This window comes from Xiphophorus maculatus, chromosome 23, assembly GCF_002775205.1.
Source record: "Xiphophorus maculatus strain JP 163 A chromosome 23, X_maculatus-5.0-male, whole genome shotgun sequence".
NCBI lineage: Eukaryota > Metazoa > Chordata > Actinopteri > Cyprinodontiformes > Poeciliidae > Xiphophorus > Xiphophorus maculatus.
In genome coordinates, this window is record NC_036465.1 from 22693583 (window position 1) to 22707843 (window position 14261).

At 40.4% G+C, this 14261-nt stretch overlaps 1 protein-coding gene across 5 annotated transcripts in view; it reads left to right on the forward strand.

Annotated features, from left to right (window-relative positions):
• LOC102227744 (actin filament-associated protein 1-like 1) overlaps positions 1–13500 on the forward strand; it is a 31294-nt gene extending 17794 nt beyond the window's left edge. For 3 of the 5 annotated variants that reach the window (XM_023328778.1, XM_014470301.2, XM_023328780.1), the window contains exons 2-19: positions 1760–1885; positions 2220–2303; positions 2392–2471; positions 2873–2984; positions 3184–3276; positions 3367–3575; positions 3887–4066; positions 4170–4253; positions 4816–4891; positions 5741–5860; positions 5951–6162; positions 6647–6792; positions 6902–6974; positions 7407–7509; positions 9463–9630; positions 11221–11396; positions 11487–11612; positions 12617–13500. In XM_023328778.1, the coding sequence (XP_023184546.1) occupies positions 1760–1885; positions 2220–2303; positions 2392–2471; positions 2873–2984; positions 3184–3276; positions 3367–3575; positions 3887–4066; positions 4170–4253; positions 4816–4891; positions 5741–5860; positions 5951–6162; positions 6647–6792; positions 6902–6974; positions 7407–7509; positions 9463–9630; positions 11221–11396; positions 11487–11612; positions 12617–12643 (2195 nt within the window). In that variant the 3' untranslated portion in view covers positions 12644–13500. The remainder of the gene's footprint in view (positions 1–1759; positions 1886–2219; positions 2304–2391; positions 2472–2872; positions 2985–3183; positions 3277–3366; positions 3576–3886; positions 4067–4169; positions 4254–4815; positions 4892–5740; positions 5861–5950; positions 6163–6646; positions 6793–6901; positions 6975–7406; positions 7510–9462; positions 9631–11220; positions 11397–11486; positions 11613–12616) is intronic. The other 2 variants (XM_023328779.1, XM_023328777.1) reach the window with 1 other exon arrangement.
• The last annotated feature ends 761 nt before the right edge of the window (positions 13501–14261 follow it).

Sequence of the window (14261 nt, forward strand, 5' to 3'; positions counted from 1 at the left end):
AATGCCTTTCCTAAAGTTGCAGACCAGAGTTCACACTGACACACCTTATTAAATACACAACTGAAGCCTGCCTGTGTTTTTTCTATCTTGTGTATCTTAGTTAGGTGTGTATTTGTGTTGTTCAATGTAACGTTTCTTCTTGGCGTATGACCGCCCAGTGAACAAAGAGTTTTCTGGCTCAGCGGCTGTCCCGTGTCTGACCCCAGCGAGATGCACGCTTCAGTGGGCCTAACTCAACTGGACTGTGAAAATTAGCCAATTTTGAGTAGTGAGTGAGAGAATAATATGCAAGGAGTGGGAAGTCAGTGAAGGTCAACAAGCAACGACTCATGTCTTGCAATGGTTTGAGGATTAAAGAAGCATAGAAATGTGCATGGGTATGCAAGGACTAGCAAAATGGAAGGAGGAGACAATCAGTAGGCCCTTCTTGGTGATGCTTCCTTGTGGTTTAGGATAAGATAAAGAAGAATGTGAACCACATGCAGCAGGTTACAAAACCTTTTCCCAGAACATCCAGCAGCTGAAGGTTAGCGGGGCAGTTTATTTAAGTTTTAGTCTGAAAACAGAGAGGGGACCGGCCCCAGCTATCAGATCAACACATGATGTGAGTCACAAATCCCTTTAATCTGAGTCTTCATAGGTTACAGAACCAGGAAAGCCTTGTAAAATCCACAAGTATTGCAGGTTACTGTGAAGACGTATTTGTTTTCATAAAAGAAAGGACAATACTTTCGTTGTGAGTATGTCAGCCTCTCATTTTATTGACCTGCATGTCAGATTCTTTTGTCCAGATTGGAAAACTGTTGAACCTCTTTATCATTTCATTTTGTACCAAAACAAATGGACTTCCACTGTCTTTAACAACTCTAATTTCGATCAACTTCACTATGTGAATGCTATTTCATGGACCTTAACCATCATAATAGTTGCTTTGGATTGGTTATTTGAAGAGAAGCAGATGATTACTTATAAAGGAAGCAAAAGTTGGAGGGTGAAGAACAGAGCATTTCCAAAGTATGGATTCCTGCAAAATTTCGGATTTTATATGAAAGAAAAGCCTCGACTTTGTGTTATACAGATACTTGGGAGGAAAAAGGTTTTCATGTTGTTAAGCAGGTGCCTAACATTAGAAGATCATTGGTGGTCCACTGCCTCTTACTTCCGTCTTCTGTCTCAATAATCCCTGTTTCCACAACAATCCAATGCAAAAGAAACTTTTTCTTTAGGTTCATAAAACAGTATCTAAACAAATCACTTCGACCGTTTGAGATTGGAGATCTTCAAGAGAGGAAAAGCCCAGTCTAGTCTTGGCTGTCCTTGCTACGAGCTGTTAGTTATAACAGCCTCTGGGGTGTACAACATGAATATAATGTGAGATTTTTCAATACAATATGTTATCTGCATGTAATCCATCAATTTCACTTAAAAAATCCCAAACTATCCGTTTAAGGGAAAATGTCAAACAACCTAAGATCCACTCATTGTCTGAGTTAATTACCAATTAGCATTGCTTCCTGTCTCTGAAGCCCCCGCCCCCATCTGTTTAGTCTGGTCTGACTCTGGGGGAGTCTGTGCTGAGACCGCTGATGTATATTGACACTCTGTAAAGCATTGTAACATAAAACCAAAGAGGAGAGAAAGCCCCAACGAAATCCTGTGGGTTTGTTTAGACTTGTCCATCTGATCTTTGCCCTCTCTGCTCCTGAACTGATGTCTTGCATCATGACCTTACATGACCTTCCACTCCCTCCTTGTGCAGCAGTGGAGGTGCTGGTTAAGGAGCTGGGTGTGCTGCTGAAGATGCTGGACCAAGAGAACCTCAGCATGTCTACCCAGGAGAAGAAAACCTCAGTGAGGAACCTCTTACAGCAGATCCAAACTTCAGGTCGGAGAGGAGAAGAAACAGATAAATGGGGTCAATGAAAGTGTGGAATGTTGAAATGTTATTTTGTATTTCATTTGCATATTAGTCAAATCCAAAACAGATTTTAAGTATTTTTGGTGTATGTTGTAAGCTAGGCAAAACTGATTTTCATTAAATGTCAAACGTTATTGAATGATAAACATGTTTAAAAATGTGATAATCTTTTATGGGATTCTATTTCCATTTGCTTTTCTTTTGTTCAAGTCACCTGGCTAATCTTATCAGAGGTTGACGTCTCTGCTCTCATTGTTTGGTGAATCAACAAAGAATGTTTTTTGTTGATTCTGTCGTCTAGAGTCGGGACCAGATTACATCTACGTGAACTCTTCTGTGTACAAAAATGGGACGAGTTTTGTGGAGTCTTTGTTTGAGAAATTTGGTGAGTTGCACACGTCTGTGTATTTGAGATGCTCCTCATGTCTGGTATAATTTTTGAGTTTGAATGTAAATGGTCTGCTGTTTTCCAGACTGCGAGCTCGGCGACCTTAAGGAAGTCACGGATTACCTGAAAGATGACAAAAACAAACAAGATGACACTTTAAAACAGGCAAGCTAACCCATCCAAAATAAAATCACTGGCATTGCAGTTAACGGATGCGTCAGCTTTTAGGCAAAATGAATAAGTGTGCTGCAAGAGTTTCGTCAGTTTGTTTTTCAAAACTTGGTCTCTAGGTCTAACTTTGCAGGTATTCTTAATGACTCATGAACACAAAGGAGTGAAATATGTGGATTCTGCCGGGTCTGTGTGGGATTTTCCCATGTTCACAGACTCATCAGTCTTACATGATGTTGGAAAACTGAGGATTAAAAGGTCCACCCATGTGTCTAATTTATGGAAATCGTTTACTGCTGAGGTTTATATCCTGCAACCCTTTGGCTTTGAAAAAGCATAAACTTGGCAATGAAAGAAACATGACTTTGTTTATGTTTATGTGTCTGCATTCGCAGAGCTGTACAGACTCCCCTCCCCCGCTACCCACAACGCCTCCTCCTGAAGAGTACTACGAAGAAGCCGTGCCCCTTAGTCCTGGCATGACTCCTGAGTACATAATCACACGAGGTCAGCATGCTGAAGACTGAACTTGGTGACCTTTGGTGTCAGTTTTATATAGAAAGCCTCCTAGTCAGTGCCGATGATTTAAAACGATCTGCATATGCCCATATATCACGTTGTCCCAAACATAATTACAAAGCACAAGTTAGATTTAAGTGGATAAAGATGCAGTGAGTGAGTTGGATGTCGTGTCATCTATTTTCAGACAGGCCCAGCCCTCCCAACTCTATCGATGACGTCTATGAAGATACCAACAACCACTACCCGGCATCCATTAATTTGCAACGCAAAAACTCCTGTGAGCAAGAAAGCCATCAGATATCCCAGTTTCTCTTACTTCTATTTCACTCAGTTAAAGCATCCTTTATTGTCTCCGCTGCTCCTTCAGACAATGACTCGGATGCTCTGAGCAGTTCCTATGAATCGTACGAGGAGGACGAAGAGGAGCGGAGCCCCGGCGTCACTCATCAGTGGCCGTCAGACGAGAGCAACATGCCTCCCGTCAGAGACTGTCGCATATGTGCTTTCCTGCTGCGTAAGAAACGCTTTGGTCAGTGGGCCAAACAGTTCACCGTTATCCGAGAAAACAGACTACAGGTGAGCGGTTCCAAGTCGGACGACAAAGTTGTGAGCTACATGAGTGACAAAACAACTCAGTGTCTTTATATTCAAAGCTGGTAGAGTTATACCTCGAGAGACTTGCATCTCTGGTTGCACTGAGAGGTGGTTGACAAGACTTTTAGATTTGTAATTTTAAAAAAAGTAAAGAGTTTTCTTTCTTCTTCACATTTATGTACTATGTTGTGTTGCATCTCATAAAATCCCACTAAAACACATTACAGTTGGTGGTTGTAATGTTATAGATGTACACATGTTGCTAAGCACTGCTTGTGTCCTTCTTCCTGCAGTGCTATAAGAACTCCAAAGACACATGTCCCTATGTGGACCTCCTGTTGCCCCAATGCTCTGTTGTCTACGTACCTAAGGACATCAAAAAAAAGCACCATGAGCTGAGGTTCACCTTACCTAATGGAGATGGACTGGTTCTGGCAGTTCAAAGCAAGGAGCAGGCTCACAAGTGGCTAAAGGTAAATGTTACCTTTTTGTGGCAAGTTTAGTTTGAGAATCCAGCTTTCTCTCATCACCGAAGGATGAGAGAAAGCTATACTATGATGTAAAAACTCCCAATAGGTTGTCCGACAGGCGAGCGGTCAAACCGGAGTACCCGAGGAAGCCACGTCTCCCATCGCTCAGAGGAAACACGAGCTTGACAAGGTGAGGATGTTCACTCTCCACCTTCCCTGTCATTTTTTTCCCCCCCAAGGTATAATTACACAGCTGAGGTGAGGAAAAGTTTGATTTAAGTAGCAATTGTGCTGTCACCATCAATTTTTCTAAACAGTTGTTTGGCTTAGCCCAGTGTGCCGTGATGCCCGTACTTGGCTCGCAAAAGGAAGAAGAGATGCGTAACATAATTAGGTGTTAAGGCAACAATGACAGAGATGGCAGTGAGTCAGCCTTCGAACATTCTCTGAAGCTTACAGAAAATTGTCCAAACAGAAACTCCAAAAGCCTTTAACAGAAACACTGATGAGACGTGATTAGAGGGAGGGACAAAAAAGAAGATGGTAGGTCAGTTTACCTATGGGTATAACTTTGATTCTGAAAGAAACCAGAGGCAAATACACTGGCTGGCTTTCAGCATAATAAATCTGAAGTCTTTTTAAACACATGTTGACCGATTTCACTCTCTTGTGAACCACACCGAGTGACCTGGGGTGGGATTGAGACGGTGTTGGTGAAAGCCTAAAACTGTGATTGTATTGTTCCTCCACAGAGGTTGTCCGTAGACAGAAACACGTCTGATTCAGACAGCGTGGGTGTTTCAGCAGGAGAGAATAGCAAAGAGAACGGTGAGAAATTTCTTCCAGAGTTGCTCAGTTTAAACTGCATCTTGTAAAGGTTTTCATAATCCTTGAACGTTTTGTCATGTCAGAACTACAAACTCCAATGGATACTTATGAGACTCGATATGATAAGATAACATTAGGTAACGCACAATGTCTCACAAATTAAAGAATGACAACTGGAGCATGCCTGCTTAGTAATTTTTTTTTTTATTGATACCCCTAATATAAAGCTCACTGAGCACTAGTAAGTGCAAGATCAAAATATATGAAAGACAGTGTGAAACTACTAAGACATGGTCAACGCAGTAATCAGAGGAGTCAAGAGGCTCATGGTAACTCTGAAAGAGATGCAATGTTCCATATCTCAAGTGGGAGAGTCTGTTGATATGGCAGCTATTGGTCAGACACTCAGAGTCTAGCCTTTATGGAGAATAGGCATAAAGAAACAAATTGTTTCAAGAAACACATATAAATGTGTTGTAAAGTCACATTTACCAATTAGCGCATGTCTACAGAGAACACAGCAAACATTTTGAAAATGGTACTGAAGTCAGATGAGACCAAAATGTAACAAACTCCATTCAAACTGACTGAGCTAGATTACAAGGAACTAGTATGCATATTATATGCATACCTAGCTCTGAGAGATGTACCTCAAAGGCAGCACAAAATTGTCCAGAAATTTGACTCTAGCAAAGTTGAATAAAAATGCATGTCATACCTTTGATTTCAGATTTTCTTTTATAAAATCTTTTCAAGATCAGATGTCCTTTTTCTTTCATTTTGCAAGATTCTGTTTAAAAGCATGTTGGCGCACGTTTCCTTTTTTTACAAGCTAAAATTTTGATTTAGTTAAGGTGAAGCGGGGAGCTTTCGCTGCAGGACGGAAGATCACACGCATCATCAGCTTTTCCAAGAAAAAGTCATCGCGGTCGGGTGACTCCCGGACATCCTACAGTGACCCTCGCCAAGGTAGCGTCTCGATCCACTCTCAGACTCTCGAGATCGCTCAAATTCCCAGACAATTTATTTTTCCTTCCCCCTGTTTTACCAAAAACTCAGGCTACCTGTTGGTGCTGGTGAACCAGGTATGGAGAGAGCACTGGTGTTGTGTGTGCAGAGGCTCCCTGCATTTCTATTACGACCGGGGAGACCCGCGGACCTCCCTGCCGTCCCTGCCGCTGAACGGCTGCGAGGTGGTCCCGGGGCTTGGACCCAAACACCCCTTTGCCTTCCGCATCATGAAGGACAGCACGGAGATGGTAGCTCTGGAGGTAAAACTCTTAACACAACTGCACGGATGAGCAGATGATGCAGTAGGCACGCCTTATTAACAACAGTTCACACTGACAACTGCATGGAAAATCATGGCCTTTTCCTAAAAACCTCTTAAAGTAGTTGAGCTTTCAATTCATGTATTTCTTCTCGCGAGTATCAGGTTGGCCAACGCCAGACAGATGTTGTCACTTAAAAAGCCCTGATGAACTCAAATAAACTATGTTCTTATGAGCAGCATGTTTGGGTGGAGTGGGTGGAGAGACCAAACCAAACTTTAAAAAAATAAATAAATAAGTAAATAAATAAATAAATATTTGACTACCACGAGGATTAATAGACAAACCTTTTATTATAACATTTTTGCACAGTTATTTGTATAAAAACTTGTCCGTCTCCTCCCTAAAGAAATAAAGAACTTGGTGAATAATGTTTTATTGATTAAACTTGCTAGAACTTTAGAAACACCCTGTGTTTTGTCAGGCGAGCAGCTCTGATGAGCTTGGCCAGTGGCTCGGCGTCATCCTTGCGGAAATGGGCTCTGCCACGGACCCCGAGTCCCTGCATTACGACTACGTTGACGTGGAAACCATCGCACACATTCGGGACGCCGCTCGAAATTCCTTCCTGTGAGTGAGACAGGGATCAGGTTTGGGATATCTGAGACAGTTCAGAGGAGAGAGGTAGTGTTTTGACCTCCTTCAGGCCTATTTTCTCTCCCTTTTTCTCCGGTCCTAGGTGGGCTACCTCCTCCAGCAGCACCTCCACCGATTCCAGGACGTACGACGAGGTCCCTACTGAGGACACGCAGGTTGGGCACACGCATTCTTTCTGAGTTAAACAGAAACTTATGGCTGAATGTTTTACTTTGATGCGATTAGACTGCAGGGTCTGTATATGTGTGCAGCTGTTGTGGACCATCTCTATTTGAAGGAAAGACACTTAAATAAATAGGCAGTGGTCTATTTCATGCCTTTTTAGATTTCAGGGGTAGAAAAAATGACTGGAAAGGAAAAGGTCATGGCCATTTTGTAGAACATAAACTCCTCTCTTGATCTCACTGGCATTGAGTGCGAGACATGCCCTTCACCACCTCTAGCTAATTTCATACACATCTCAGCGTTTTCTTTATTTTATTGGATTTTTATGTTATTACTAGGTCTGCTGTTCTAAACTTTCTTTCCTCACTCTCCTCTTATTCTTCTACATGCCATCCATCCCTTCTCCTCTCTCCTCCACCCAGTTAAAGGAGAAATCACGTAATCAAGGGAAGCGACACTCGAGTTGCTCCCACAGCAACTTCAGCCAAGACAAGTCATTAGTCTCCCTGAAGCGAATGGACTCAAGTAGGTGCATCTAGTCTGTTGTTTCATAGATATTCAAGGAAAATGGAGAGAGATTTGTTTATTAGATTAAAAGTAAGGATTCAAAACAGTCTTGAAAACATGCTTTACCGATTTTCTAACCCTGGATAATGATGCATTAGTTCATTATGATTTGGAGTAACAGAAATAACTTTTGAGATATTAGAGACGTTTTAGATGCAATTAAAAAACTGGCCACAGAAGAGTACATTTCTGACAAAAAAAAAAACTAAGACATTCTCTGATAATGCACAGTAATACATTAAAAATAAAACCTCAAAAGATTACTGTAAATATATGAACACAATCTCAAACTTCTTGAGTTTATGGTGGTTATTTCTCTTTTAGCATTACCTACATTGGCCCTAATGCTCTGCCATACTTCAATGACTTTGAAGCATTTTTTTTTTTATAGTGATTACCGTAATTTTTTTCATCTTGAACTGGACTCCAGTATTACTGATTTCTGAGTTAAAATGAACACAGTCATTAATTTCAAGCCTCTTATTTCTGTTAATTGTCATGATTTTCTGCTGACAGCTAATTAAGACTCAGCATTTAAGATTAGAGTATTGGGTCATACCAATTACAACCGGACCACACATGTTATATTTGTGTGCACAAACTTTGCAAGTAAAGCTAATTCTGATTATGAGATGATAAAATCATTGCAACAAATAACTAAAAATGTAATGTCTCCAAACTAAAGCAGTAAAATTGCTATCATAACAACAAAGTTTATAAGCCATCATCTTCAAATAAAGCCGTTATGAAATTTTGACAACAAAATTGTTGATAAAACTATCTTGAGTCCTTTATATCGAAGGATAATAAATCACAATTGTTCTCAGCAATTAATCAAATCACTCAGCCAAGGTTTCTGTATATATTATTTCTAGTTTTTTCAGGTGTTTTTGGTTTTAATTGGGAATTATTCAACCGTTTACGGCATTGTTAAATAAATAACAAGGTTGTTAGATAAAATCTTTTTCATCTCGACCCGAATTGTGGATAAATTGAGAACTTTGAATACCCTCGAAAACACACACAATAAAACCACAGGCTTGTTTTTTCATCTTGACTTTTGAGATAAAAGTCAGACACCAGTGTCAGCACTTTTTGCAGAATACACAATTCCACAATATTTTGACACAGTATTTTTTCAGCTTAAAAACCCACCCACGGTGTCCATGTGTCACTCCAGAGAGCAGAAAACGAATTAAAAAGAAATAATGCAGATGTTTCCTGTTAGCATACTGTAGTTACATTTCACAGTGGAGTCAGAGATTCCGTTTCTCTTGTGCATTAGAGAGCTCACCACTCTCTGTGCGCTCCTTCTAGTGCTGAGCCAGTTTGCTGACAGCCCTGTAATTTAAAGCCCCCATCTGCCTCAATATTTCTTCTTTCTTTGTTGATCCCTTTCTCGTTTTCCACCGGTGATCTCCCTTTTCTCTCGCCCTCTCCCAAACGCCTTGTTGTGTCATTAGCTTTACAAGTGGAGCAGATTAGTGTTTCTGGTTTGCAGAGGGTTCACATCGCTGCTTCTCCAACACATAAAAAGAGCTCTGCACTTTTAATGACTGAGAACTTTAGGATGTGACCAGAGATTTATTGGGCACTCGCATTAGACGTGCTGTCTCACCTCCTGACCTCCCGCTCTGTATGAGTCGGTGTGTTATTTCTTCTTCACGCGTCATCTAATCTCTCCCTAAATAAAAGTCTTGATCACAAAGAAAGATAAAACTTAGAAATTCAGCCCATTTAAATCCAGCGCATTATACTTGCTTAACTGTGCAACCCTCGTCCGTATCACCACAAAAAAAAAAAACGGCGCAGTATTAATCAGACAGGGAGATGCGTTATTGTCTGGGCTTTTTCTCCTTTTTCCCACAACCCCTTGACGTCTGACCCCCCTCACCTTTTGGCCCCGCCCAGACACCAACCCATATGGACGGTATGGGAAAACACGAGCGGAGGAAGATGCCAAGCGTTACCTCAAAGAAAAAGAAGAGCTGGAAACGGAGCGGGACAGAATACGGCATGCGCTGGTGACGCTCCGACAGCAGAAGAGAGAACTGAAGGAAGAGCTTAAGGTGGCTTCAGGTGAGGAGATAAATAAACAGAAAGAAAACAGAATGATACATAAATCATTTTCAATTTCACCTGTGGTCTCTAAATGATCACAAGTACTCATTAGCTAAGATTTGTTAGAATACTACTAGATATGTATATACAGTGTCCTTTATGGGCACCCTTGATTAAGATATGTAAAAAGCGATGTGACAAATCAACTGTTGCAGGACATTTGAAATTGAGTCTTTTGATAAAACTCAATTTGATTGCATTTATGCAGTGCAAAAAAACAGGTCAACAGTGCTTGTTTGGTGTTCATCTTTCAACATATTGCTATTTATTCTTGATACGACCCTCTTTTGTGAACGAGACAGCTCTTCATTTTCTCCTGTAATGTTTCACACAATCGGAGCCTACAGAGAGTGATCTTTGACACAATTTCTCTTTATCATCCACAGTCCTGGGTCTAGCTAGCGCTCTCATATTCAGCTCACCTTCTGGTGTTCTCCAGGATTTCGGTTTGACCACAGAGATGGCTATGAAATAACCTTGACTTAGATTCTTGTGAACCATTCTGTATTGATGTGACCTTATGCTGAACTCCAGGTCTACGTTTTAAAGTCCATGTGGGATTTTGTAAACTCCTCATCTTTGTAATTGAAGCACAGAAAGCACTTCTGGTTCGCCACAAGCAACCAGTGGTCATTTAGATATGGTGGTTCTAGAGATTCGATGACCCGACATGCCACTTTTTACTGCAGTCCTCTGACAGTTTTGAGGGTTTTTTTGTGTATATTTTTTTTACCTCCGTTCTCATTGGGCTCGCTGTGAATTCCAGCTGACTTCATTTTTTTAAATTCTTGTTTTGATTGATGTTACAGCAAGTTTGGATGAGTAGTTGCTCACTTGTAGGCATATTCAGACTTAAGAAGACACATCTGACTTGTGGAAAATTAAAAAAAAAAAAAATCCTGACAGTTTGATCAATTCAATGAAACCACACATTATGAAGTAATTCAGCTACATTTATTTCAGAAGTACTTTTTAAGGGTACCAGTAATTGTGGAATCAGGAGCTTTGGTGAAACACATTGAATTTTTTTCAATAAATAAATGGAATGGGAATTGGATAAAATAATTATATATATTTTTAGAAATCATCAGTTTGAGATTATACTACTGCAATAAAAGATACATTTATGCAAGGCGTCTTTCAATAATTGTGAAGGGTTCTTTCCAGCTCTTCTGTGTTTTTGATCCTGGTTTCTGACCACTATTATATAAGGGTCATGTGAAAGGAAAATGCCCCCCAGTGAGACGAAGGCAACCATTACTCGTATTAAAAACAACATGGTTATGAAAATGTCTCCCATGTCTAATTAATCAATTTCCTGTGATTCCTGTGGTATGCTGCTATCGCTGACAGAGGGAGCATTCAGACTTGCTCACTGGAACAGTGCATTACTCTCCAAATGCAGGAAATACAATAACAACAAGTACCATCTCATCTTGGTACTAATTCAGTATCTTAAAAGATATGAAAATAGTTTCTTCAGTGAGACAGTTACAATCGGAAAGATAACTTGAATGTAAAAGTATGTGGGGTTTTTTTGTGGAGCAGAGAGGAGAAAAGCCTTGCTGGAGAAGCGCGTGTCCCAGCTGGAGGAGGCTTGCAAGGCCAAAGAGGCCGAGAGGGTGGACCTGGAACTCAGACTGACACAGGTCAAAGAAAACCTGAAGAAGAGTCTGGCAGGCGGAGCGCTGGGCGCACCTGTGGAGGCCAGGCCACCTGCCAAGGTATATCTGTCGATCTGTGTGGAAAGACAAAGCTCTTTCACCTTGCAGTCTTTTTTAAAATGTATTTATTTACTTCTCAACTTTCCTCAGGAGTTCGGCAAAAAAATCCAGAATTCCTACAGTGATTCTTTACCAGTGAACTGCGCCGCAGAGATGCGAAAGAGGCCGCCGTCGATTTGTGCGTCCTCTGCTGGAACCGTCATGCAGAAAGCAAAGGTGAGGATGTTGATTAAATATATGTTACGCTCATGCTTACAGGAGCAGCTAATCAGTCTGTCACTTTACTTCTTTCTTTGTTACAAAACAAACAAAATCCATTTTTCAGTGGCCTGCTCAGAGGCTAGACTTAAATCTGATTCCGTTGTTGTAGCGTAACATTAAACAGGCTGGTCATGGTCAAAAACCTTCCGGTGTGGCTTACTTCTGTTATGAAAAGTCTGGAAAAAATTCTTAATAGTCACTCCATTTGAATTATTGCGAACACTAGACGATTGCTGTTTCCACCAAGATCAGCACAACCAGTTATTTGAATTAGGGGGTGATTACTTTTTCAATTAGGGCCAAGTTGGACTACCCTTTCTAACTAAAATCGTCTTTAATCTATCTTTTACTGATAATAAATAGTTTGATTTGAAGGGACAAGAACTCAAGAACAGAATAAATATGTAAAAGGGGACAAGCTCTTGTCAGTACTCTAGAGCTTCAGCTCCCCGTCGCCTCAGATCTGATACTTATCAGTGACTGGAACAGGCTCATGTAGAAAAAAACATCTCTCATGAGCATTGCGATTCTGAGATGAAAATGTACAACAATTCACTTATCTGATTGAACCTTTAGAGCAACTCTACCCGATAGCAGGTTGACCTACTGTCAGGATAATTCAGGTAATATATATTTGACCAATTGAGATCACTTCAGACTGTGTATAGAATATTGACTGCAATAGATAATTACATATGTGGAACAAATCAAACCAGTCTTGATTCAGTACATTGTAGAATATTATGTAATGTATACCTTCATCCTAATACACACACACACACACACTATTAAAATTAGGGCTGAATCAATAGCATCACACATTTCCATATTTATAATTTGATAATCTGTCAGATTTTGTAATCTGTTTCGATTTTTGTAATTTGTGATGTTAAGTATCTCATGACACACAGTAAGGTAAATAAAATTAACTTGTTCCTCTTTATGTTCTTTCCCTGCAGGAATGGGAGTTAAAGAAAAGAATCTAGGAGAAATTTTGATGGAAAAGACTGAAGTAAACGGATATCACAGGGTGTGACTTTTTCCCACCTTCTTTCTTTATCAGGTTCATCTGCCAAACTGATCAAGAGAGCCAAGAGGTTTCCCATTCCGACATTTAGGACTTGTGTTGAAAGCAATACATAAATCAGACAGCAGGTGGAGGTACATTCCCACTGGATATTTGCTCTTTGGAGCCCTGAAACGGTCTGCTTGGAATACACTATTTGGACTCTTCACTCACTGCATCCAGGTATTTTCATTGTCTTGATGGCACTGAATGGGTCAAGGAAAAGAAAGAAAGGGAGAATCTATGCGACAAAGGCACAAGAGACGTGTACTGAAAGCAGAGGGAAGTGCATAAAATGTGGAGCTGGAAGGCACAGATGGTTGCAGCGTCACAAATGATAAAAGTGAAATGGTGCGCAGGCCTAACCTGACTAATGTGATATTTTGGAAAGAGTTTTACTATGAGGTGCCTTTCACGCAGTGGCGTGTTTTTATTTGTTTTCTTCATGTACATAGCGAACTACAACTACTGTTTCTGTTTCATTCTGCGTCAGACTTTCATCATCGTGCAACAAACAGCATTGTGCAAAAGTTTTAGACACTAAGAGTTGGTCATTAGACTTTTTTTATTATTCTACTAAAGTCCCTGGCCACACTGATTTGGCTCCAGCAGCGTCCTACATTTACTTGAATCTTTTTTGTAGGTAACTGAATGACTAACATAGCGGTGCTACTCTGTGATCTATCCTTTTTGTTGTCATTTAAATACTTTCTGTCAACTTTTGCACTTTATGTAAACCTGGATGAGGGACTAATAAATTTGCTTTTCACTGTACAAGCAGTTTTTTTTTTTTTTTTAACTCGTAAAACACCATGACATGAAAGGGCTTCATTAAACTCCACCAACAAGTCATAGTTACTGTCGTTTTCAGTTTAATTGCACATGGCCAGTTATGTAGCCTGATACAGCCAAAGCAGGGAAAAAAAGCACATCTATATGATTTAATAATCGCATTTCAATGTCGCGCAGCAGATGGAGTTGGTGATTCAGCAGTCCCTTTTTCAAAAGTATTCATACCACTCGGTCCTTTCCACATTTTGTCACATTGCATTTACAAACGCCAATGTATTGATTTCGGATTGGATGCGATAGACCAACACAAAGCAATGCATTTTTGTGGAGTGGAAAAATGTAGGTGGTTTCCCACGTTTACATTTTTTTATTTTTTTTACAAATTCAAATCTGAAAATTGGAGTACGTAGTTGCATCTGATACCTAATAACGAAGCCCAATGCAAAAACCTGCGTTCAAAGAGAAATCACCAGGTTTGCTAACGACCACTAGTGGGGGAGGAGGGGGGGAAGTATGATGAAGTGGAGAATTTTAGGTCAGATTACAAAGCACTGGGCTGAATTAACCAGAGAAGCAGCCGAGAAACCAGAAGTAACTCTAGAGAAGCCGCAGTGGTCCACCGCTTTGGTGGAAGAATGTGCTGATGGGGCGACAACATTGTTGAAAGAACCAAACGACCACAAGCTTAGTCGGAAAACTTGCACGTAAATGTTTAACTACTTTGTGAGCCACACAAAGATGAGAGT